We start from the raw sequence: 22,741 nt of genomic DNA, 5'->3' as shown, positions 1-22,741 counted from the left end.
ACTGTACGAAGAAAACGACACCAAAAACAGTAAAAAACAAACAAAAAACATGTCGACCTTTTGACCTGTCAACCTTGCACATGTCGACCTAATGATTCTGTAGACCTAGACACCCTGTCGACCTAACGTGTGTCGACCCAACGACCTATACCCTGCCTCGACACGCCTGCGTTGGACTCACCACGCCTAGAAAACGGTGAGTATCCGCCCCGGAACGCCTCCCGCCTGTCCGTCTTCTTGCGATCGCCGCTGCAATCACATTTCTCGCTGGCAGCGCCGTTGCCCGGCAACTACGCGCGTGCACAATGTGTCCGCCGCGCATTTACGACCGTTCGCACAGCAGCAAAGAACCGCTGCGTGCGAACGGGTCAGAATGACCCAGTATTTGGGCTGTGAATTACTTTTTAAAGGGGTTGTATACTTTTGAACAAAGGGCCTAATTCATACCTGATTGAAGCAGCAAAATTGTTGCTAATGGGCAAAACCATGTGCACTGCAGGGGAGGCAGATATAACATGTGCAGAGTGTGTTAGGTTTGGGTGGGGTGTGTTCAAACTGAAATCTAAATTGCAGTGTAAAAATAAAGCAGCCAGTATTTACCCTGCTCAGAAACAACATCACCCACCCAAATCTAACTCTCTCTGCACATGTTATATCTGCCCCCCTGCAGTGCACATGGCAGTGACGTGCGGTGGGGTGAGGCAGAGCCTTTCCTGTCATACTAACGTTTGTGCCAGAGTTTTGACTATATAAAGTATATGAAAAATACAAAGAATATGTTTGAAATATCTTTTTTGCATTATTCTAATAATTTTTATAGTCAAATCTCTGGAGTAAAAAGTCTATTATGGCAGGTTAGGCTAACTTTTCCGCACATCCCTGATCAAAACTCACCAAATTTCCAGGAATTTATACTGCTGTACCTGTGTATAATGCCCAGATGTACACTTTGGCACATACATTGCATGTAAATCTGGCTCTGGTGCTAGCCAGTGCCTCCTGAGCTATTTAGCTCACCGCACGTCCCTGGCACATGGTTTTTTGCCCATTAGAGCAGTGATTCCCAACCTCAGTCCTCAAGTAACCCCAACAGTTCATGTTTTCCAGGTCACCTAGCAGGTGCACAGGTGTATTCATTACTCACTGACACATTTTAAAAGACCTACAGGTGGAGCTGATTATTTCACTTGCAATCCTTCGAGGAGACCTTGAAAATATGAACTGTTGGGGGTACTTGAGGACCGCGGTTGGAAACCGCTGGACTAGAGCAAGATTTTGCTATTGTGATCAGGTCTGAATGAGGCCCAAAGTTTCATCAGAATAACATGCCACGCATATTGTGCAGCAACCCACTCATTATCCAACTACATTAGCATTAGCCCACAAGTGTTATCAGTTAACTGTTTGATTCAGTTAATAATAGTAAAGGAACATTTGTCCAAAAGCAAGGTAGCACCCTATAACTTTATTCCACAATGAAAAATAAAAAAGAATGTGCTTCAAGCTCTAATCTGAAAAATGGGACTTTAGCTATGTTTTTTTTGTTTTTTGGGTACACGTATCTTTTGACCGCAATACAGGTTAACTAATTATGGTGTGAATGTTAAAGCCAATCCGTCATTTGCCATATCTTACCTGAGGATTCATTACAATTTGTAATGAAGCATCTGGAACCACAACAAACAGTCTCATGAGCTGTGCATAATGAGGTTTAAGTCCTCGTCCTTGAGATGGTGACAGCATGTACAAAGGCATGTCACTGTTGAGGGCTTTGACTGCCGATTCTTTAGGACCATTGCCTAACACTTTCATAATTTTATCAGGTCCAGAGCACATGAACCTACGGCCTCTTGAATCCTCATACTCAAAACCCACAAACGCCCTTGCTAAATCATCCCTTCTACGGCCTCTTCCTGCTGCCACACCACTTCGTTTCCCAGGGATAGACTTATTTGGAGCCGGCCAAGAGTTGACATCTAAGTCCCCTTCATCTTCTGGCTTTGTACGGATGACAATGTCCCATGGCATTAGATAGTTGGTACCTGGGATAAATCCAAGTTGATCTAAACCTGTGTGAAAGTTGTAAGCTTTAGCAGGACCAAGTTTTACTAGTGACCAACTAGAAAATTTAGGTAGAAGCCCTTTAGGACAGTTTGAATGCATCATACCAGGTAGGTATTCGACCGTGGATGCCTGACGATCCACTAAACTGGGTCTTTTTTCCCCTTTGTCCTCTGTACCATGTGCCGGAGCATCCGCATTATCTCCCCCAGCTGGGGGATCAGCTGGGTATGTTCCCAAGCTATCAGTGGACTGGCCCAGACTAAGAGCCAGGCTCAAACTAGTGGTTTCACCCTGTGTTTGCGGTTCTTTATCTTTCAGCTTCTCTCCTTCCATTTCTCCTTCTTGGGAAGTGGAGGGAGCTTCATTCTTGGCAGGAGCAGGATCAGGAGTGCTGGGCTGGAATATGGGAAGATGAATGTGATCCAACTTTCCACAGCATTTCTCTTCCAGCATCTGTAGAATAAATAATAAGATTTTACTTACCGGTAAATCTATTTCTCGTAGTCCGTAGTGGATGCTGGGGACTCCGTAAGGACCATGGGAATAGACGGGCTCCGCAGGAGACAGGGTACTTTAAGAAAGAATTTGGATACTGGTGTGTTCTGGCTCCTCTCTCTATGTCCCTCCTCCAGACCTCAGTTAGAGAAACTGTGCCCGGAAGAGACGACAGTACAAGGAAAGGATTTTGGAATCCAGGGCAAGACTCATACCAGTCACACCAATCACACCGTATAACTTGTGATAAACTTACCCAGTTAACAGTATGAACAACAACGGAGCATCAGATCAACCCTGCTGCAACCACAACATAACCCTTATTTAAGCAATAACTATATACAAGTATTGCAGAAGAAGTCCGCACTTGGGACGGGTGCCCAGCATCCACTACGGACTACGAGAAATAGATTTACCGGTAAGTAAAATCTTATTTTCTCTAACGTCCTAGTGGATGCTGGGGACTCCGTAAGGCCCATGGGGATTATACCAAAGCTCCCAAACGGGCGGGAGAGTGCGGATGACTCTGCAGCACCGAATGAGCAAACACAAGGTCCTCCTCAGCCAGGGTATCAAACTTGTAGAACTTTGCAAAAGTGTTTGAACCCGACCAAGTAGCTGCTCGGCAAAGCTGTAATGCCGAGACCCCTCGGGCAGCCGCCCAAGAAGAGCCCACCTTCCTTGTGGAATGGGCTTTTACTGATTTTGGCAGCGGCAATCCAGCCGCAGAATGAGCCTGCTGAATCGTGTTACAGATCCAGCGAGCAATAGTTTGCTTTGAAGCAGGAGCACCCAGCTTGTTGGGTGCATACAGGATAAACAGCGACTCAGTTTTCCTGACTCTAGCCGTTCTGGCTACATAAACCTTCAAAGCCCTGACCACATCTAGTAACTCGGAATCCTCCAAGTCACGAGTAGCCACAGGCACCACAATAGGTTGGTACATATGAAAAGATGACACCACCTTTGGCAGAAATTGCGGACGGTTCCGCAATTCTGCCTTGTCCATATGGAAAACCAGATAGGTGCTTTTATGTGACAAAGCCGCTAATTCTGACACACGCCTTGCTGAAGGCAAGGCTAATAGCATGACCACCTTCCACGTGAGAAATTTTAACTTCACGGTTTTAAGTGGCTCAAACCAGCGTGACTTCAGGAAACCCAACACCACGTTAAGATCCCAAGGTGCCACTGGAGGCACAAAAGGGGGCTGAATATGCAGCACTCCCTTTACAAACGTCTGAACTTCAGGTAGAGAAGCCAGTTCTTTTTGAAAGAAAATGGATAGGGCCGAAATCTGGACCTTAGTGGAACCCAATTTTAGGCCCAAAGTCACTCCCGACTGTAGGAAGTGAAGGAAACAGCCCAGCTGGAATTCCTCCGTAGGGGCATTCCTGGCCTCACACCAAGCAACATATTTTCGCCATATACGGTGATAATGTTTAGCCGTCACGTCCTTCCTAGCCTTTATCAGCGTAGGAATAACCTCATCCGGAATGCCTTTTTCTGCTAGGATCCGGCGTTCAACCGCCATGCCGTCAAACGCAGCCGCGGTAAGTCTTGGAACAGACAGGGCCCCTGTTGCAACAAGTCCGGTCTTAGAGGCAGAGGCCATGGGTCATCTGTGAGCATTTCTTGCAGCTCTGGAAACCAAGTCCTTCTTGGCCAATCCGGAACAATGAGTATTGTTCTCACTCTTCTTCTTATGATTCTCAGCACCTTGGGTATGAGAGGAAGAGGAGGAAATACATAGACCGATTGGAACCCCCTCGGTGTCACTAGTGCGTCTACAGCTATCGCCTGAGGGTCTCTTGACCTGGCGCAACATCTCTTTAGCTTTCTGTTGAGGCGGGATGCCATCATGTCTACTTGTGGCAGTTCCCACCGACTTGCAATCTGCGTGAAGACTTCTTGATGAAGTCCCCACTCTCCCGGGTGGAGGTCGTGCCTGCTGAGGAAGTCTGCTTCCCAGTTGTCCACTCCCGGAATGAACACTGCTGACAGTGCTCTTACGTGATTCTCCGCCCAGCGAAGAATTCTGGTGGCTTCCGCCATCGCCACCCTGCTCCTTGTGCCGCCTTGGCGGTTTACATGAGCCACTGCGGTGATGTTGTCTGACTGAATAAGCACCGATTGGTCGCGAAGCAGGGTCTCCGCTTGACGTAGGGCGTTGTATATGGCCCTTAGTACCAGGATATTGATGTGAAGGCAAGTCTCCTGACTTGACCACAGACCTTGGAAATTTCTTCCCTGTGTGACTGCTCCCCACCCTCGGAGGCTTGCGTCCGTGGTCACCAGGACCCAGTCCTGAATGCCGAATCTGCGGCCCTCGAGAAGGTGAGCACTCTGCAGCCACCACAGGAGAGACACCCTGGCCCTGGGGGATAGGGTGATCAGCCGATGCATTTGTAGATGTGAACCGGACCACTTGTCCAACAGATCCCATTGAAAGGTCCTCGCATGGAACCTGCCGAAGGGAATGGCCTCGTATGATGCCACCATCTTTCCCAGGACTCGCGTGCAGTGATGCACCGACACCTGTTTTGCTTTTAATAGGTCTCTGACCAGTGTCATGAGCTCCAGAGCCGTCTCCATCGGGAGATAAACCCTCTTCTGGCCTGTGTCCAGAATCATGCCGGGGAAGGGCAGACGAGTCGTAGGAATCAACTGCGATTTTGGAATATTTAGAATCCAGCCGTGCTGTTGTAACACTTCCCGAGAGCGTGCTACGCTGATCAGCAACTGCTCTCTGGACCTCGCCTTTATGAGGAGATCGTCCAAGTATGGGATAATTGTGATTCCTTGCCGTCGCAGGAGCACCATCATTTCCGCCATTACCTTGGTAAATATTCTCGGTGCCGTGGAGAGACCAAACGGCAACGTCTGGAATTGGTAATGACAATCCTGTACCACAAATCTGAGGTACTCCTGATGAGGTGGATAAATGGGAACATGAAGGTAAGCATCCTTTATGTCCAGAGACATCATAAAATCCCCCCCTTCCAGGCTTGCGATGACTGCTCTGAGCGATTCCATCTTGAACTTGAACCTTTTCAGGTATATGTTCAGGGATTTTAAATTCAATATGGGTCTGACCGAACCGTCCGGTTTCGGTACCACAAACATGGTCGAATAGTAACCCCTTCCTTGTTGAAGGAGGGGAACCTTGACCACCACCTGCTGAAGATACAATTTGTGAATTGCAGCTAACACTATTTCCCTCTCTAAGGGGGAAGCTGGCAGGGCCGATTTGAGGTAACGGTGAGGGGGCATCTCTTCGAATTCCAGCTTGTATCCCTGAGACACAATCTCTATAGCCCAGGGATCCACCTGGGAGTGAACCCACTTGTGGCTGAAATTTCGGAGACGCGCCCCCACCGGGCCTAGCTCCGCCTGTGGAGCCCCAGCATCATGCGGTGGATTTAGTGGAAGCCGGGGAGGACTTCTGTTCCTGGGAACTAGCTGTATTGTGCAGCTTCTTTCCTCTACCCCTGCCTCTGGCAAGAAAGGACGCACCTCGGACTTTCTTGCCTTTTTGTGATCGAAAGGACTGCATCTGGTAATACGGTGCTTTCTTAGGTTGTGAGGGCTCATATGGCAAAAAATTTGACTTTCCAGCCGTAGCTGTGGAGACCAGGTCCGAGAGACCCTCCCCAAACAACTCCTCACCCTTGTAAGGTAAAACCTCCATGTGCCTTTTTGAGTCGGCATCGCCTGTCCATTGCTGAGTCCACAGGACCCTTCTGCCAGAAATCGACATTGCATTTATTCTAGAGCCTAGTAGGCTAATGTCTCTTTGAGCATCTCTCATATACAGGACAGCGTCTTTTATATGCCCCAGGGTCAGCAATATAGTATCCTTGTCCAAGGTATCAAGTTCCTCAGATAAGGTATCTGTCCATGCTGCTACAGCACTAGACATCCAGGCCGACGCAATCGCCGGCCTTAGTAAGGTACCTGAATGTGTATAAATGGACTTCAGGGTACCCTCCTGCTTTCTATCCGCAGCATCTTTTAGGGTGGCCGTATCCTGAGACGGCAGGGCTACCCTCTTGGATAAGCGTGTTAAAGCTTTGTCTACCCTAGGGGAGGATTCCCAGCGTAACCTGTCCGTTGGCGGGAAAGGATACGCCATAAGCATCCGTTTGGAAATCTGCAGTTTTTTATCTGGAGATTCCCAAGTTTTTTCACATAACTCATTTAGCTCATGTGAAGGGGGAAAGGTCACCTCTTGCCTTTTTTCCCCATACATATAAACCCTCGTCAGGGACTGGGGTTTCCTCTGTGATGTGCAACACATCCTTCATTGCTATAATCATATAACGGATGGCTTTAGCCAATTTAGGCTGTAACTTTGCATCATCGCAATCGACACTGGAGTCAGAATCCGTGTCGATATCTGTGTCAACAATTTGGGATAGTGGGCGCTTCTGAGACCCTGACAGCCTCTGCGACATAGGATCAGGCATGGGCTGAGACCCCGGCTGTCCTAAGGCTTCAGCTTTATCCAACCTTTTATGCAAGGAAGTAACATTATCATTTAAAACCTTCCACATATCCATCCAATCGGGTGTCGGCGCCGTCGGCGGCAACCCCACATTCATTTGTTCCCGCTCTGCTTCCACATAGCCTTCCTTTTCTTTTATAGCAAGCTCAGGAGAGCTCACTAAGTAGCACCCAGCTCGTCCGGGCACAGATTCAAACTGAGGTCTGGAGGAGGGACATAGAGGGAGGAGCCAGAGCACACCAGTATCCAAATTCTTTCTTAAAGTGCCCTGTCTCCTGCGGAGCCCGTCTATTCCCATGGTCCTTACGGAGTCCCCAGCATCCACTAGGACGTTAGAGAAAAATAGTGAATAAAGCATCTATAAGAGTATATGGAAATACTAAAGGAAAAAATAAGATTTTACTTACCGATAAATCTATTTCTCGTAGTCCGTAGTGGATGCTGGGGACTCCGTCAGGACCATGGGGATATAGCGGCTCCGCAGGAGACAGGGCACAATAATAAAAGCTTTAGGATCAGGTGGTGTGCACTGGCTCCTCCCCCTATGACCCTCCTCCAAGCCTCAGTTAGGATACTGTGCCCGGACGAGCGTGCATAATAAGGAAGGATATTGAATCCCGGGTAAGACTCATACCAGCCACACCAATCACACCGTACAACCTGTGATCTGAACCCAGTTAACAGTATGATAACAACGAAGGAGCCTCTGAAAAGATGGCTCACAACAAGAATAACCCGATTTTTGTAACAATAACTATGTACAAGTATTGCAGACAATCCGCACTTGGGATGGGCGCCCAGCATCCACTACGGACTACGAGAAATAGATTTATCGGTAAGTAAAATCTTATTTTCTCTGACGTCCTAGTGGATGCTGGGGACTCCGTCAGGACCATGGGGATTATACCAAAGCTCCCAAACGGGCGGGAGAGTGCGGATGACCCTGCAGCACCGAATGAGAGAACTCCATGTCCTCCTCAGCCAGGGTATCAAATTTGTAGAATTTAGCAAACGTGTTTTCCCCTGACCAAGTAACTGCTCTGCAAAGTTGTAAAGCCTAGACCCCTCGGGCAGTCGCCCAAGATGAGCTCCCTTCCTTTTGGAATGGGCTTTTACCGATTTTGGCTGTGGCAGGCCTGCCACAGAATGTGTAAACTGAATTGTATTACAAATCCAGCGAGCAATCGTCTGCTTAGAAGCAGGAGCACCCATCTTGTTGGGTGCATACAGGCTAAACAGCGAGTCAGATTTTCTGACTCCAGCCTTCCTGGAAACATATTTTTCAGGGCCCTGACAACGTCAAGTAACTTGGAGTCCTCCAAGTCCCTAGTACCCGCAGGTACCACAATAGGTTGGTTCATGTGAAAAACAGAAAACACCTTAAGGAGAAATTGAGGACGAGTCCTCAATTCTGCCCTGTCAGAATGAAAAATTAAGTAAGGGCTTTATATATGATAAAGCCGCCAATTCTGACACACGCCTGGCTGAAGCCAGGGCTAATAGCATCGTCACCTTCCATGTGAGATATTTTAAGTCCACAGTGGTGAGTGGTTCAAACCAATGTGACTTTAGGAAACTCAAAACAACATTGAGATCCCAAGGTGCCACTGGGGCACAAAAGGAGGCTGTATATGCAGTACCCCTTTTACAAACATCTGAACGTCAGGCACTAAAGCCAGTTCTTTCTGGAAGAAATTCGACAGGGCCGAAATTTGAACCTTAATGGACCCTAATTTTAGGCCCATAGACAGTCCTGTTTTCAGGAAATGTAGGAAACGACCCAGTTGGAATTCCTCTGTAGGGGCCTTCTTGGCCTCACACCACGCAACATATCTTTGCCAAATGCGGTGAAAATGTTTTGCGGTTACATCCTTCCTGTCTTCGACCAGGGTAGGGATGACTTCATCTGGAATGCCCTTTCAGGATCCGGCGTTCAACCGCCATGCCGTCAAACGCGGCCGCGGTAAGTCTTGGAACAGACAAGGCCCCTGCTGGAGCAGGTCCTTTCTTAAAGGTAGAGGCCACGGGTCTTCCGTGAACATCTCTTGAAGTTTCGGGTACCAAGTCCTTCTTGGCCAATCCGGAACCACGAGTATCATTCTTACTCATCTCCCTCTTATGATTCTCAGTACTTTTTGTATGAGAGGCATAGGAGGGAACACATACTCTGACTGGTACATCCACAGTGTTACCAGAGCGTCCACCGCTATTGCCTGAGGGTCCCTTGACCTGGCGCAATATCTAGTTTTTTGTTCAGGCGGGACGCCATCATGTCCACCTTTGGTTTTTCACAACGGTTTACAATCATGTGGAAGACTTCCCGATGAAGTCCCCACTCTCCCGGGTGGAGGTCATGCCTGCTGAGGAAGTCTGCTTCCCAGTTTTCCACTCCCGGAATGAACACTGCTGAGAGTGTTATCACATGATTTTTCGCCCAGCGAAGAATCCTTGCAGTTTCTGCCATTTCCCTCCTGCTTCTTGTGCCGCCCTGTCTGTTTACGTGGGCGACTGCCGTGATGTTGTCCCACTGGATCAATACCGGCTGACCTTGAAGCAGAGGTCTTGCTAAGCTTAGAGCATTGTAAATTGCCCTTAGCTCCAGTATATTTATGTGGAGAGAAGTCTCCAGACTCGATCACACTCTCTGGAAATTTTTTCCTTGTGTGACTGCTCCCCAGCCACTCAGGCTGGCATCCGTGGTCACCAGGACCCAGTCCTGAATGCCGAATCTGCAGCCCTTTCATAGATGAGCACTCTGCAGCCACCGCAGAAGAAACACCCTTGTCCTTGGAGACAGGGTTATCCGCTGATGCATCTGAAGATGCGATCCGGACCATTTTTCCAGCAGATCCCACGTAAAGGTTCTTGCGTGAAATCTACCGAATGGGATCGCTTTGTAAGAAACCACCATTTTTCACAGGATCCTTGTGCAATGATGCACTGATACTTTTCCTGGTTTTAGGAGGTTCCTGACTAGCTCGGATAACTCCCTGGCTTTCTTCTCCGGGAGAAAACATCCTTTTCTGGACTGTGTCCAGAATCATCCCTAGGAACAGTAGACGTGTCGTCGGAAAAAACTGCGATTTTGGAATATTTAGAATCCACTCGTGCTGTCGTAGAACTACTTAAGATAGTGCTACTCCGACCTCCAACTGTTCTCTGGACCTTGCCCTTATCAGGAAAGCGTCCATATTTCTTTTAAGAAGAATCATCATTTCGGCCATTACCTTGGTAAAGACCCGGGGTGCCGTGGACAATCCAAACGGCAGCTTCTGAACTGATAGTGACAGTTCTGTACCACGAACCTGAGGTACCCTTGGTGAGAAGGGCAAATTTGGACATGTAGGTAAGCGTCCCTGATATCCAGTGACACCATATCGTCCCCTTCTTCCTGGTTCGCTATCACTGCTCTGAGTGACTCCATCTTGATTTGAACGCTTGTATGTAAGTGTTCAAATATTTCAGATCTCACCTAGCCGTCTGGCTTCAGTACCACAATATAGTGTGGAATAATACCCCTTCCCTTGTTGTAGAAGGGGTACTTTGATTATCACCTGCTGGGAATACAGCCTGTGAATTGTTCCCAATACTGCCTCCCTGTCGGAGGGAGACGTTGGTAAAGCAGACTTCAGGAACTTGTGAGGGGGAGACGTCTCGAATTTCCAATGTACACCTGGGATACTACGTGTAGGATCCAGGAGTCCACTTGTGAGTGAGCCCACTGCGTGCTGAAACTCTTGAGATGACCCCCTACCGCACCTGAGTCCGCTTGTACGGCCCCAGCGTCATGCTGCGGACTTGGCAGAAGCTGTGGAGGGCTTCTGTTCCTGGGAATGGGCTGCCTGCTGCAGTCTTCTTCCCTTTCCTCTACCCCTGGGCAGATAGGACTGGCCCTTTTCCCGCCTGCCCTTATGGGGACGAAAGGACTGAGACTGAAAAGACTGTGTCCTTTTCTGCTGAGATGTGACTTGGGGTAACAAAAGGTGGATTTTTCAGCTGTTGCCATGGCCACCAGGTCCGATGGACCGCCCCTTTATACGGCAATACTTCCATGTGCCGTCTGGAATCTGCATCACCTGACCACTGTCGTCTGGCAGATATGGACATCACATTTACTCTTGATGCCAGAATGCAAATATCCCTCTGCGCATCTCGCATATATAGAAATGCATCCTTAAAATGCTCTATAGTCAATAAAATCTTGTCCCTGTCAAGGGTATCAATATTTTCAGTCAGGAAATCCGACCAAGCCCCCTCAGCGCTGCACATCCAGGCTGAGGCGATTGCTGGTCGTAGTATAACACCAGTATATGTGTATATACTTTTAGGATATTTTTCAGCTGCCTATCAGCTGGCTCCTTGAGGGCTGCCGTATCTGGAGACGGTAACGCCACTTGTTTTTATAAGCGTGTGAGCGCCTTATTCACCCTAAGGTGTGTTTCCCAACTCGCCCTAACTTCTGGCGGGAAAGGGTATACCGCCAATAATTTTCTATCAGAGGAAACCCACGTATCATCACACACTTCATTTAATTTATCTGATTCAGGAAAAACTACAAGTAGTTTATTCACACCCTACATAATACCCTTATTTGTGGTACTTGTAGTATCAGAAATATGTAACACCTCCTTCATTGCCCTTAACATGAAACGTGTGGCCCTAAAGGAAAATACGTTTGTTTCTTCACCGTCGACACTGGAGTCAGTGTCCGTGTCTGTGTCGACCGACTGAGGTAAATGGGCGTTTTTACAAGCCCCTGACGGTGTCTGAGACGCCTGGACAGGTACTAATTTGTTTGCCGGCCGTCTCATGTCGTCAACCGACCTTACAGCGTGTTGACATTATCACGTAATTCCTAAATAAGCCATCCATTCCAGTGTCGACTCCCTAGAGAGTGACATCACCAATACAGGCAATTTTCTCCGCCTCCTCACCAACATCGTCCTCCTACATGTCGACACACACGTACCGACACACAGCACACACACAGGGAATGCTCTGACAGAGGACAGGACCCCACTAGCCCTTTGGGGAGACAGAGGGAGAGTTTGCCAGCACACACCAAAAACGCTATAATTATACAGGGACAACCCCTTATACAAGTGTTTTCCCTTATAGCATTTTTATATATGTAATCATATCGCCAACTAAGTGCCCCCCCTCTCTGTTTTAACCCTGTTTCTGTAGTGCAGTGCAGGGGAGAGCCTGGGAGCCTCTCACAGCAGAGCTGAGCAGGAAAATGGCGCCGTGTGCTGAGGAGAATAGGCCCCGCCCCCTTTTCGGCGGGCTCTTCTCCCGGAGTTTGTGAGATCTGGCAGGGGTTAAATACATCCATATAGCCTCAAGGGCTATATGTGATGTATTTTAGCCATAAAAAGGTATTATACATTGCTGCCCAGGGCGCCCCCCCCAGCGCCCTGCACCCTCAGTGACAGTTGGTGACTGTTGGTGAAGTGTGCTGACAACAATGGCGCACAGCTGCAGTGCTGTGCGCTACCTTATGAAGACTGAAAGTCTTCTGCCGCCTGTTTCTGGACCTCTTCAACTTCGGCATCTGCAAGGGGGGTCGGCGGCACGGCTCCGGGACGAACCCCAGGGTGAGACCTGTGTTCCGACTCCCTCTGGAGCTAATGGTGTCCAGTAGCCTAAGAAGCAAATCCATCCTGCACGCAGGTGAGTTTTCTTCTCTCCCCTAAGTCCCTCGTAGCAGTGAGCCTGTTGCCAGCAGGACTCACTGAAAATAAAAAACCTAACTTAAACTTTTATTCTAAGCAGCTCAGGAGAGCCACCTAGATTGCACCCTTCTCGTCGGGCACAAAAATCTAACTGAGGCTTGGAGGAGGGTCATAGGGGGAGGAGCCAGTGCACACCACCTGATCCTAAAGCTTTTATTATTGTGCCCTGTCTCCTGCGGAGCCGCTATATCCCCATGGTCCTGACGGAGTCCCCAGCATCCACTAGGACGTCAGAGAAAATAGGAATTTAATTACCTACCGGTAAATTTTTTTCTCGTAGTCCGTAGAGAATACTGGGGTTCCATTTAGTACCATGGGGTATAGAAGGGTACACTAGGAGCCATGGGCACTTTAGTGTGACTCTTACCTCTATGCCCCTCCTACCAGACTCAGTCTAGGAAACTGTGCCCGAGGAGACGGACATACTTTGAGAGAAGTATAGATAAAGATAGTGGTGAGATTCCGAACCAGCACACACAAACAGAGGAAAGCTAAGCTAACCCAACTTTAAACAGGTACAGCAACAGCTGAACCAACAATACCTAACCAAGTAACAGTGCAGGAAGAACAAAGCACCGGGCGGGCACCCAGTATCCTCTACGGACTACGAGAAAAGGATTTACCAATAGGTAATTGAAATCCTATTTTCTCTTACGTCCTAGGGGATGCTGGAGTCCACATTAGTACCATGGGGATGTACCAAAACTCCCAAACCGGGTGGGAGAGTGCTGAGGTTCCTGCAGAACTAATTGACCAAACTGAAGGTCCTTAGAGGCCAAAGTATCGAACTTGTTCGAACCTGACCAAGTAGGTGCTTGGCAGAGCTGTAAAGCAGAGACACCCCGGGCAGCCACCCAGGAAGAACCCACCGACCTAGTAGAGTGGGCCTGTACAGATTTTGGAACCAGCAAGCCTGCCGTGGAATAAGCATGCTGGATAGTGAGCATGATCCAGCGTGCAATTGTCTGCTTTGAAGCAGGACACCCAATTTTATTGGGATCATATAGGACGAACAGCGAGTCGGATTTCCTGTGACGAACTGTTCGCTTTACGTATACCTTCAGAGCCCTCACAACATCCAAAGACTTTGAAGTAGTGGAAGTGTCGGTGATAACTGGAACCACAATAGGTTGATGTGAAATGCAGACACCACTTCGGAAGAAATTGCTGATGAGTTCTGAGTTCAGCTCTGTTCTGATGGAAAATTAAATAGGGGATCTTGAGACAAAGCCCCCAGCTCCGACACACGTCTTGCTGAAACCAAGGCCAACAGCGTGACGGTCTTCCACGTAAGATATTTTACGTCCACCTCCTGTAATGGTTCAAACCAGTCCAACTGGAGGAACTGCAGCACAAATTGAGATCCCAAGGTGCTGTGGGAGGCACAAAGGGAGGTTGGATGCGCAGAACACTTTTCAAAAACGTCTGGACCTCAGGGAGAGAAGCCAATTGTTTTTGAAAGAAAATGGACAAGGCCGAAATCTGGCCTTTTATGGAGCCCAGAGGTAGGCCCACATCCACACCTGCCTGCAGAAAAAGCAGGAAACGTCCCAGATGAAAATCCACCGCAAAATAAGTTCTGCTCTCACACCAAGAGACGTATTTCCTCCAAATACGGTGGTAATGTTTAGACGTTACCCCCTACCTGGTTTGGGACAACGTTATTAGGGATCTCTCTTCTGGCTAGAATCAGCTGTCCAACTTCCATGCCATCAAACGTAGCCGCGGTAAGTCCTGATAGACGCACAGGCCCTGTTGCAGAAGATCCTCGCAAAGAGGTAGAGGCCATGGATGCTCAAGGAGCATCTCCAGAAGATCCGTGTACCAGGACCTTCTTGGCCAGTCTGGAGCAATGAGATTTGCTTGAACCTTTTCCCTTTTTATTCTTTTGAGAATTCTTGGGACCAGATTAAGTGGAAGAAACACGTACACCATCTGATACTGCCTGTGGGTCTCTCGACCTGGAACAATACCGCTTGAGCTTCTTGTCGAGATGAGAGGCCATCATATCGATTTGTGGATATCCCCACCGATATGTCAAGCACCTGAACACTTCCGGGTAAAGGCCCCACTCTCCTGGGTGCAGGTGGTGTCTGCTGAGGAAGTCTGCTCCCCAGTTGTCTACTCCCGGAATGAAGACCGCTGACAACACCACAGCATTTTTTTCTGCCCAGAGGAGAATTCTTGACACCTGACATTGCTGCTCTGCTTTTCATTTCGCCCTGTCAGTTTATGCACGTCACATTGTCCAACTGGACTTGAATGGGCCGATCCTGAAGAAGAGGCCTGCTGAAAGGCGTTGTATATGGCCCTGAGTTCCAGAATGTTGATTGGAAGGATAACTTCCTGACTTGACCATCTTCCTTGAAACTGCACCCCCTGGGCGACTGCTCCCCAACCTCGGAGGCTTGCGTCTGTGGTTAACAGGATCCAGTCCTGAATTCCGAACCTCTGACCCTCGACTAGGTGATAGGTCTGTAGCCACCACAGAAGGGGGATCCTGGCTTTTGGCGACAGACGAATCCACTGGTGCATGTGAAGATGCGATCCGGACCATTTGTCCACTAGATCCAGCTGACAGGGTCTTGCGTGAAACCTTCTGTATTGAAGCGCCTCGTAAGAGGCCACCATTTTCCCCAGAAGGCGAATGCATAGATGCACAGATATCCGGGTTGGCTTCAGGACATCCCGAACCATCGACTGGATTACCAATGCCTAGGTGAGATTTCGGAAGGTTCAGAATCCACCCGTGATCCTGGAGAAGTTTGGTTGAGAGGCCAATGCTGTCCAGCAACCTCTCCCTGGATGGTGCCTTTATCAGAAGATCGTCCAGGTACGGAATTATGTTTACTCCCTGTTTGCGGAGTATAAACATCTCTGCCATCACCTTGGTGAAAACCCTCAGTGGCATGGAAAGACCAAATGGCAGGGCCTGGAAAGGGTAGTGAAAGTCCTGCAGTGCAAACCGTAGATAAGTCTGATAAGGCGGACAGATCGGAATGTGAAGGCACGCATCCTTGATATCCAGAGACACTAGGAATCCCCCCTCCTCCATACCTGAGATCACCGCTCTCAGAGACTCCATCTTGAACTTGAACACTCTTAAGAATGGGTTCAATGACTTGAGGTTCAGAATTGGTCGCACCGAACCATCCGGTTTCGGTACTACAAACAAGTTGAAATAGTACCCCTTGTTGTGTTGATGAGTTGGAACTGGAACAATGTCTTGAGTCTGTACCAGTTTTTGGATGGCCTGCTGTAAAGTTATACATGTCTCTTGTGAAGCTGGTAAGCCTGATTTGAAGAATCTGTGAGGTGGGAGCTTTTGGAACTCAAGTCTGTAGCCCTCTGAAATAAGATCTATTACCCAGGGATCCTGGCACGAACTTGACCAGATGTAACTGAAGAATTGTAGTCGGGCTCCCACCTGAGAGACCTCCAGTCCACCACCATGCTGAAGGCTTTGAGGAAGCAGAGCCTGAGCTCTGCTTCTGAACACCTGCAGTTGCTGGCTTGCATAGTTTACCTTTTGGGCCTCTGGAGGCTGTAGAAGCACCTCTGGATTTTCCCTGAAACTTGGCTGTCCGAAAGGACTGTAAATTTGAAGCTGAATAAGCTTTCCTGGCTGGGGGAGCTGCGGAAGGAAGATACGTAGACTTACCCGCAGCAGCTTTGGAGATCCATTTGTCTAGTTAATCTCCAAACAAGGCCTATACTGGGAATGGTAGGCCTTCCCCGCCTTTCCTGGAGTCCGCATCAGCTGTTCACTGGCGTAGTCACAAGCCCCTGCGTGCAGACATTGCCATAGCGGTGGTGCGTGCATTAAGCAAACCAATGTTTTATGGCTTCCACCATAAAGTTCGCAGAGTCTTGTATATGCTGCAGGAGTAAAACAATATCCCCCCTAGACAAGGAATCTAACCCCTCAATTAGGTTACCTGACCATTTAGAAATGGCTTTTGTGATCCATGCACATGCAATAGTGGGTCTCTGGGCCACCCCAGCAGCTGTGTACAATGATTTGAGTATAGTCTCAATTTTACGATCAGTCGTGTCTTTGAGGGAGGCTGCACCAGGTATAGGCAATACAATTTTTCTTGACAGCCTAGAGACTGATGTGTCCACTATCGGTGGATTTTCCCATTTTTTCCTATCCTCCAAAGGAAAAGATGAGAGCAACCACGGTTCTTCAAACAGGGTATTCAATTCCTTTGACGCAGGAAAAGTGACTGAGGACTCTATTTTACATTAAAATAAGATTCCTCACACTACTCTGGCAATTTATCAGGAATTTGCAGAACATCTCTGATAGCCTCTATAAGAGCCTCTATTCCCTGTGACAAGAGTAGCATCCCCCCCTCCAAATCCACCTCACCCTCCTCCATGTCTGACCTGTCAAGAGTCAGACTGCAGGATATGGGCCAGAGATCGTTTTTGCGGACAAATGGGAGGGGATTGAGATGCTGGTTTGCGGACTGAGTCTCTATTCATAAACTCATCCACAGTCTGTCTTAAGTCTAAAAAGGAAGCGCTTTTGTTAATATTAGCCGCTCATACCTGTAATAAAAAATGTGTGTTAAATGAAATGTTTACAGATCTTTTAATGAGGTGTTTAGGAGGTGTCATCCTTGAAAAAGGGCCTCTAAGCCCGAAACGCTTTGGTGAGAGAGACACGGGAGTGACGTCATCATCCAGCGCCCAGCAGACTAGCGCACCCGAACATCGCCAACCTGCGAGAGGGAACCAGAGCCGGAAACCACGAAATGAGCCGCAGCCAGCGATTCACGAGAGGTAGGGTTAGCAGGGACAGTTAGGTTGGGACTCTTGTATGAAGAGAACATTACCACCTAAACCCGGACATCAAAATTGGAACCCTCAATACTCCGCAATACATAATATACCTCCTAAACACCTCATTAAAAGAGCTGTAAACATTTCATTTAACACATTTCTTATTACCGGTATGAGCGGCTAATATTAACAAAAGCGCTTCTTTTTTAGACATAAAATCGTATTATATTTTATTGCAGCAGCTATTAACAATACAAGCAAAGTGTAAATCATATATAATTATCACAGTCTGTCTTAAGTATTACGTCTCTTTGTTATTGCGGGATAGCTTTGCAGAAATATTTGAGATTCCATTAATGGATTTAACCCATTCCGGTTCAGCTCCGCTATTCTGGGAAGGTGCACTGCCCTGAGTACCCAGTAATGAGCCCCCTGGTGAAGAGGAACACTCCGCTGTACAAGAAACACACTCTTTGCCTGACATCATGTAAATGTGACAGCACACACACACAGAGAGGAAAAGGTTAAGCACAATTAACCCACAAAGAGCCCTTCAGCGAAACACAGAGTTAATTGGAGCCAGCCCCCACCACGCCCTATCGCTAATGCCAAGCTTAACCGGGTCGCAGACTAAGTACCCAGATTGGGAATTTAGTACACTAATAATCACTTCCCCCCTGTTATGACCCCCTGGTACTGCTGAGGTAATCTGGAGTCACAGTGGAGGAGCTGTGTGTCCCTGTCAGTCAGCGTCTGTGTCCACTGCAGAGGGAAAATGGCGCTGGTGAGCTGCTGGATCCTCTCATAGTGAAGCCCCGCCCCTTCAATGGTGGGCTGTCTTCCCACTTTATTTTTTATACTGGCTGAGGTATTCTGTTGCTTAAAATGGAGAGAAAACCAGTTTAAGACTGTTTTTGCCAGTGTGGGTACTGTGTACAGTGTACTTTGACGCAGCAGTGTACTGTGTCTGGAGACGCATTCCGCCCTGGTTAGAAGCCGTGCGTCTCTGTACCCTCATGCCGTCATAATGGCCGGTGACCCGCTAACCGGGACGCCGGCTTAGTACTCACCAATCTTCATTCTTCTGGCTCTTTTAGGGGGGGTGGCGGCGTGCTGCGTGAATGTACGCTCGCCATGGTGGGGCATGCGAATAGTTCCCTCAGGAGCTTAGTGTCCTGTCAGCAGGGAACGGGACCATTAACCCTTCAAGAGGTTGGGCCGTCTTCCCCCTAAGTCCCATGAAGCAGACAGGCTGGTGCCAACCAGCCCTGCCTGAAAATAACAAACATATAAAATAAATGCAGAAAACTCTTCAGGAGCTTCCATAAGCGTGACCGGCTTCTCCAGGCACATTTTCTGTAGGGGTGGCATAGAGGGATGAGCCAACCCACACTATCAAATTCTTAAAGTGCCCATGGCTCCTAGTGGACCTGTCTATACCCCATGGTACTAAAGGGAACCCCAGTATCCTCTAGGACGTAAGAGAAAAGAGAGAACACTGCACTTTTTCTTTAAAGATAGCTTTTGTAAATTATCTTCGTATTCTACACATCATATACAGTTTTGAAATATCATAGCTTCCACACATAAGTCTATTACTAAATACTATGAGGTCACCACAATTACCCACGAAGACATCGCTGTATGCCGCACTTATGGTACTGGCGACTCGCAGATTTTTGTTCACAACCCCATAGGGCTGCAAGCAAACATCTGCCAGTCAGGAACTAATAGGTGCCGAGAGGGGTGCGGCTGTCAGCGTTTACACACTGCTACAACTCCTCGCACCCTTCGCAGGGAATTGTATTGACCCCAAAGTTGGGAAGAAGCAACTTAAAAAACATTTCAGTCAACATTAGTTTTACAGTAAAAAATGCATTCAAATGTTCTAGCTTACAAGTGAAATAATGAATCATCATCATCATAATACTCTAATTAGAAAGAAAAACAAAATTTGGTACTGGGGAAAGAAGAATCTGAAGCTGTGTCTGGTCATTTATTAATAAATTGATCGGGAACAGAACCTGATAGAAATCGTAATTGGCGCTTTTGATGTCAAATGGGTCCTCGCGTGGTGCCTGTTTTCGCCCACAGTTACAGTTACCAGAAGACCTTGCCCGACTGTTGTGGTACAGAATTGGAGGATTTCTGTCAGGTTCAATCTTCTCTCCTGAAATTGCAACGGGAAATGTTGACGACATAACCACCAATAAGCCCTTAACAATTTAGGTTCTCTACTATTTTTTCATTAAAACCATTTCTTACATTACTCCAGCAGCATTTTACTGACCAGTTGGAATATTTAAAGTGACTTGTACAAATAATAAAACAGTGGGATGCTGTAGGAATAATTTGATGCTAACCTGCTCTACAGGCTAAAGACCAAGATCAAGGGATGTATCCGCTACTCCTGACTATTCATCACAATTCTGGCCAATGAGGTCGTATTTTACACTCAGCCATGTGGAACACATACCAAGTCATTGAGCTTACTATATTGATAGGAATATCACATCTTAGTGAGACGGAAAGGATGTGGATAAAACATACAATAGCAACTGTGTAGAATGCCAAACGCTGCAAACAGACTTATTCGCACCATCACAGATACTAGATATGGAGAATATTAATCACTTCAAAGGGGGAATTCAATTGGTATCGCGCCCTTTCTACTGTCTAAAGAAGATCGCACAGGTGATATTCAATTGATTCCCGTTATCACGCTGATAACGGGTTTAGCCACGCAAAGCAACTAAACCAGACTAAACAAATTGGAGCGATCCCAAAAAGTGCCATTTAGGCGCCCAAACAGGTCACTTTTCAGCTTGCACCCCTAGGGGGTGCGAGATGAAATGTTAGCGCCGGCAGTTTATCAAGCCCAAATGGAGCTATAGTTTAATCGCTCCGTTGGGAGCCATCTGCTGGTTGCAGATGCAAATTATATTTGAATCCCACCCTTAATGTTTAACATCACTAGACAAAAGAAAGCACAAGTATTCTTATAAAATGCTTTCCTGATATTTAGCAAAGATTACATTTTCCTAGTCTATACTTTATACCAAGGCTTGTCAAATCTAGGAGACCGACCATCGTCCCCAGCCAAAATATATGAAAACTTATATACCACTATACAAGCCCCTTCAATGCCCCATAGACCTCCCCATATGTCATTAGGCCACCATACATGTGTTTTCAATGCCCATCTAACCCAGCAACATGCCTATCTCTTGTGCCTAATATAGTATACCACACAGTACTAACCACTAAAGGGAAAATATATGTATAAAAACTATAAACATATGTGCTATGCTTTGTGCTTTTTTCAGGCAGGAGAAGGGGGATTAGGGGGCAGGGCTGGGAAGGTTAGGGACCGGTGAGGGAGGGTTAGGCACATAGAAGGGGAGGTTAGAGTTAAGCATCACCCGGGAGGGTTAGGTTTAGGCTCCCACAAGGGTGGGTTACGGTAGGGGAGGATTAGGGGACTTTAGAGGGGGCTGTCGGGATTCTGTTGGATGGGATGCCGCTGTCGGAATTCTGACCGCCAGCTTCCCGTCCCTTGAGAAATCATACTGAACCCAGTATGACGTATTACATGGAATAGGCGACATTTACCTGACTTTGGAAGCAAGTGGAACTTGTGTACACAGTGTTGATCTGTCAGGCTCCTTTCCTCACAAAGTTGGTGTCCACTGCTCCAAAATTTGTAGCAATCTTCATTGAGGTGTATGGCATATTTCTGGAATGCTGGTCCACGGGCATGCTGGCTGTAAACCCTTAATGCTTGCGCCAGCTGATTTTTATGGACTGTGGTAGTGTAATTATGGGGTAGGTTAGATTGGTAAGCGCTATGTGCCATGGGAAGGGCTTTTTGGCACCTATTTTCTGAAAACTTGGTGTCTGCATCCAAATATCCTTCCAGCACTTTCATATTGGCCAATAACTTTGGCGGATACCCGCCAGGGAATGCTGGAGGATCATCATCTTTATTCTCTATGATTACTTCATACAGTTTCAGGGCTACACTTGCCCACTTCTGATAGGTGGGCAGCTCAAAATGAGAAGGCTGTGGGTTTCGGCCAACACTGTCATCAAACCCCTTCTTTGTGAGCACCAAGTCTACATGCTGGAAGAGGAATTCCCGCAAGGTGCAGTCCACCAGTTGCCCAGAGACCCCGGAGCTGCTCTCCACTGTGAAAGAGAGCTGTTGCCGGCTGTGTCTCATCATCCTGAAGCGCCGGGGTCCAGAGATGGGCACCATGGAAGAGTCCGTGTCCCTGACGGTGCAATGGTGCCGCAGACCATCCAACAGCATGCCTATGGGGTCGTCATCCTGGTCGGCCACGATGTAGACGAAGGCCTGGTTGGCGGGCACGGTGAAGAGGCAGTTGATGCTCTGGTTGGTGAGGACTCTGCTCTTACGGAATATGCGGTAGATTTGGTCCTCCAGGGCGTGCTGCAGCCTCCTCTTGGGCGAGTGTTTCTTGGGCTTATCGGCAGCTGCTTGGGCTGAGCCCCGGCCAGGTTCTACACCCCGCAGGGCGCCGTTCAGCTGAAAGACGAAGAGCAGGCGGGGCGGGCAGGGACGAGCGTTTAGCTTCCAATCCAGCCCCACAGGGCAATCCTTGAGCGCTGGCTTGAGTGAAGGCAGCAGCTTCTGGCGGACACTGTCCAGGGCGCGGAAAAGCTTCTCGTAGGCGATGTCAAAGCTGCAGGCAGGGTGCACGAGCAGCAGCAAGTGGCAGGCGCAGAAGAGGTAGAGCACGTGCATGCAGTGCAGCTTCTCCGCGTCCTTCCACCACTCATGCGACTCCGCGTGCGACACCCCGCGCCCCAGCTCCTCGCACGCCCGGGCCAGCTGCCCAGTGTCGGTGATGCCGGTGAGCAGCACGTACAGCACCCGCGACTCCTGCTCGTAGTACGTCTGGAAGACGCTGCGCTCCCGCGTCCCCTCCGGCTGCCGGTGGAAGAGAGGGAAGACGTGCCGGTCACACAGCGAGTTCACCAGGCAGCCCTTGTCCCAGCTCCCGTGCAGCAGCGCCGTCTTCCCGAACACACCGACCACGCACACCTCGTCCTCCTTCCATGCCGGATCTGAGCTCAGCAGCTCCCGCAACAAACCCGGGCCGCCCGCTGACATTTTCTTGGTTGG

General features: G+C 48.4%; 1 protein-coding gene across 1 annotated transcript in view; it reads right to left on the bottom strand.

The window, feature by feature from the left end:
- Window positions 1-22,729, bottom strand: part of SMG8 (SMG8 nonsense mediated mRNA decay factor) — a 31,046-nt gene extending 8,317 nt beyond the window's left edge. Inside the window, exons 1-3 of the mRNA XM_063953914.1 lie at window positions 21,205-22,729; window positions 19,617-19,762; window positions 1,636-2,517 (exon numbers count right to left, since the gene is read on the bottom strand). Coding sequence (XP_063809984.1) covers window positions 1,636-2,517; window positions 19,617-19,762; window positions 21,205-22,729 — 2,553 coding nt within the window. The remainder of the gene's footprint in view (window positions 1-1,635; window positions 2,518-19,616; window positions 19,763-21,204) is intronic.
- Window positions 22,730-22,741: the final 12 nt, after the last annotated feature.

This window comes from Pseudophryne corroboree, chromosome 2 (genome assembly GCF_028390025.1).
Source record: "Pseudophryne corroboree isolate aPseCor3 chromosome 2, aPseCor3.hap2, whole genome shotgun sequence".
Taxonomy (NCBI): domain Eukaryota; kingdom Metazoa; phylum Chordata; class Amphibia; order Anura; family Myobatrachidae; genus Pseudophryne; species Pseudophryne corroboree.
The sequence above is the reverse complement of the archived record's forward strand: the minus strand, read 5'-3'. Positions and strand labels throughout refer to the sequence as shown.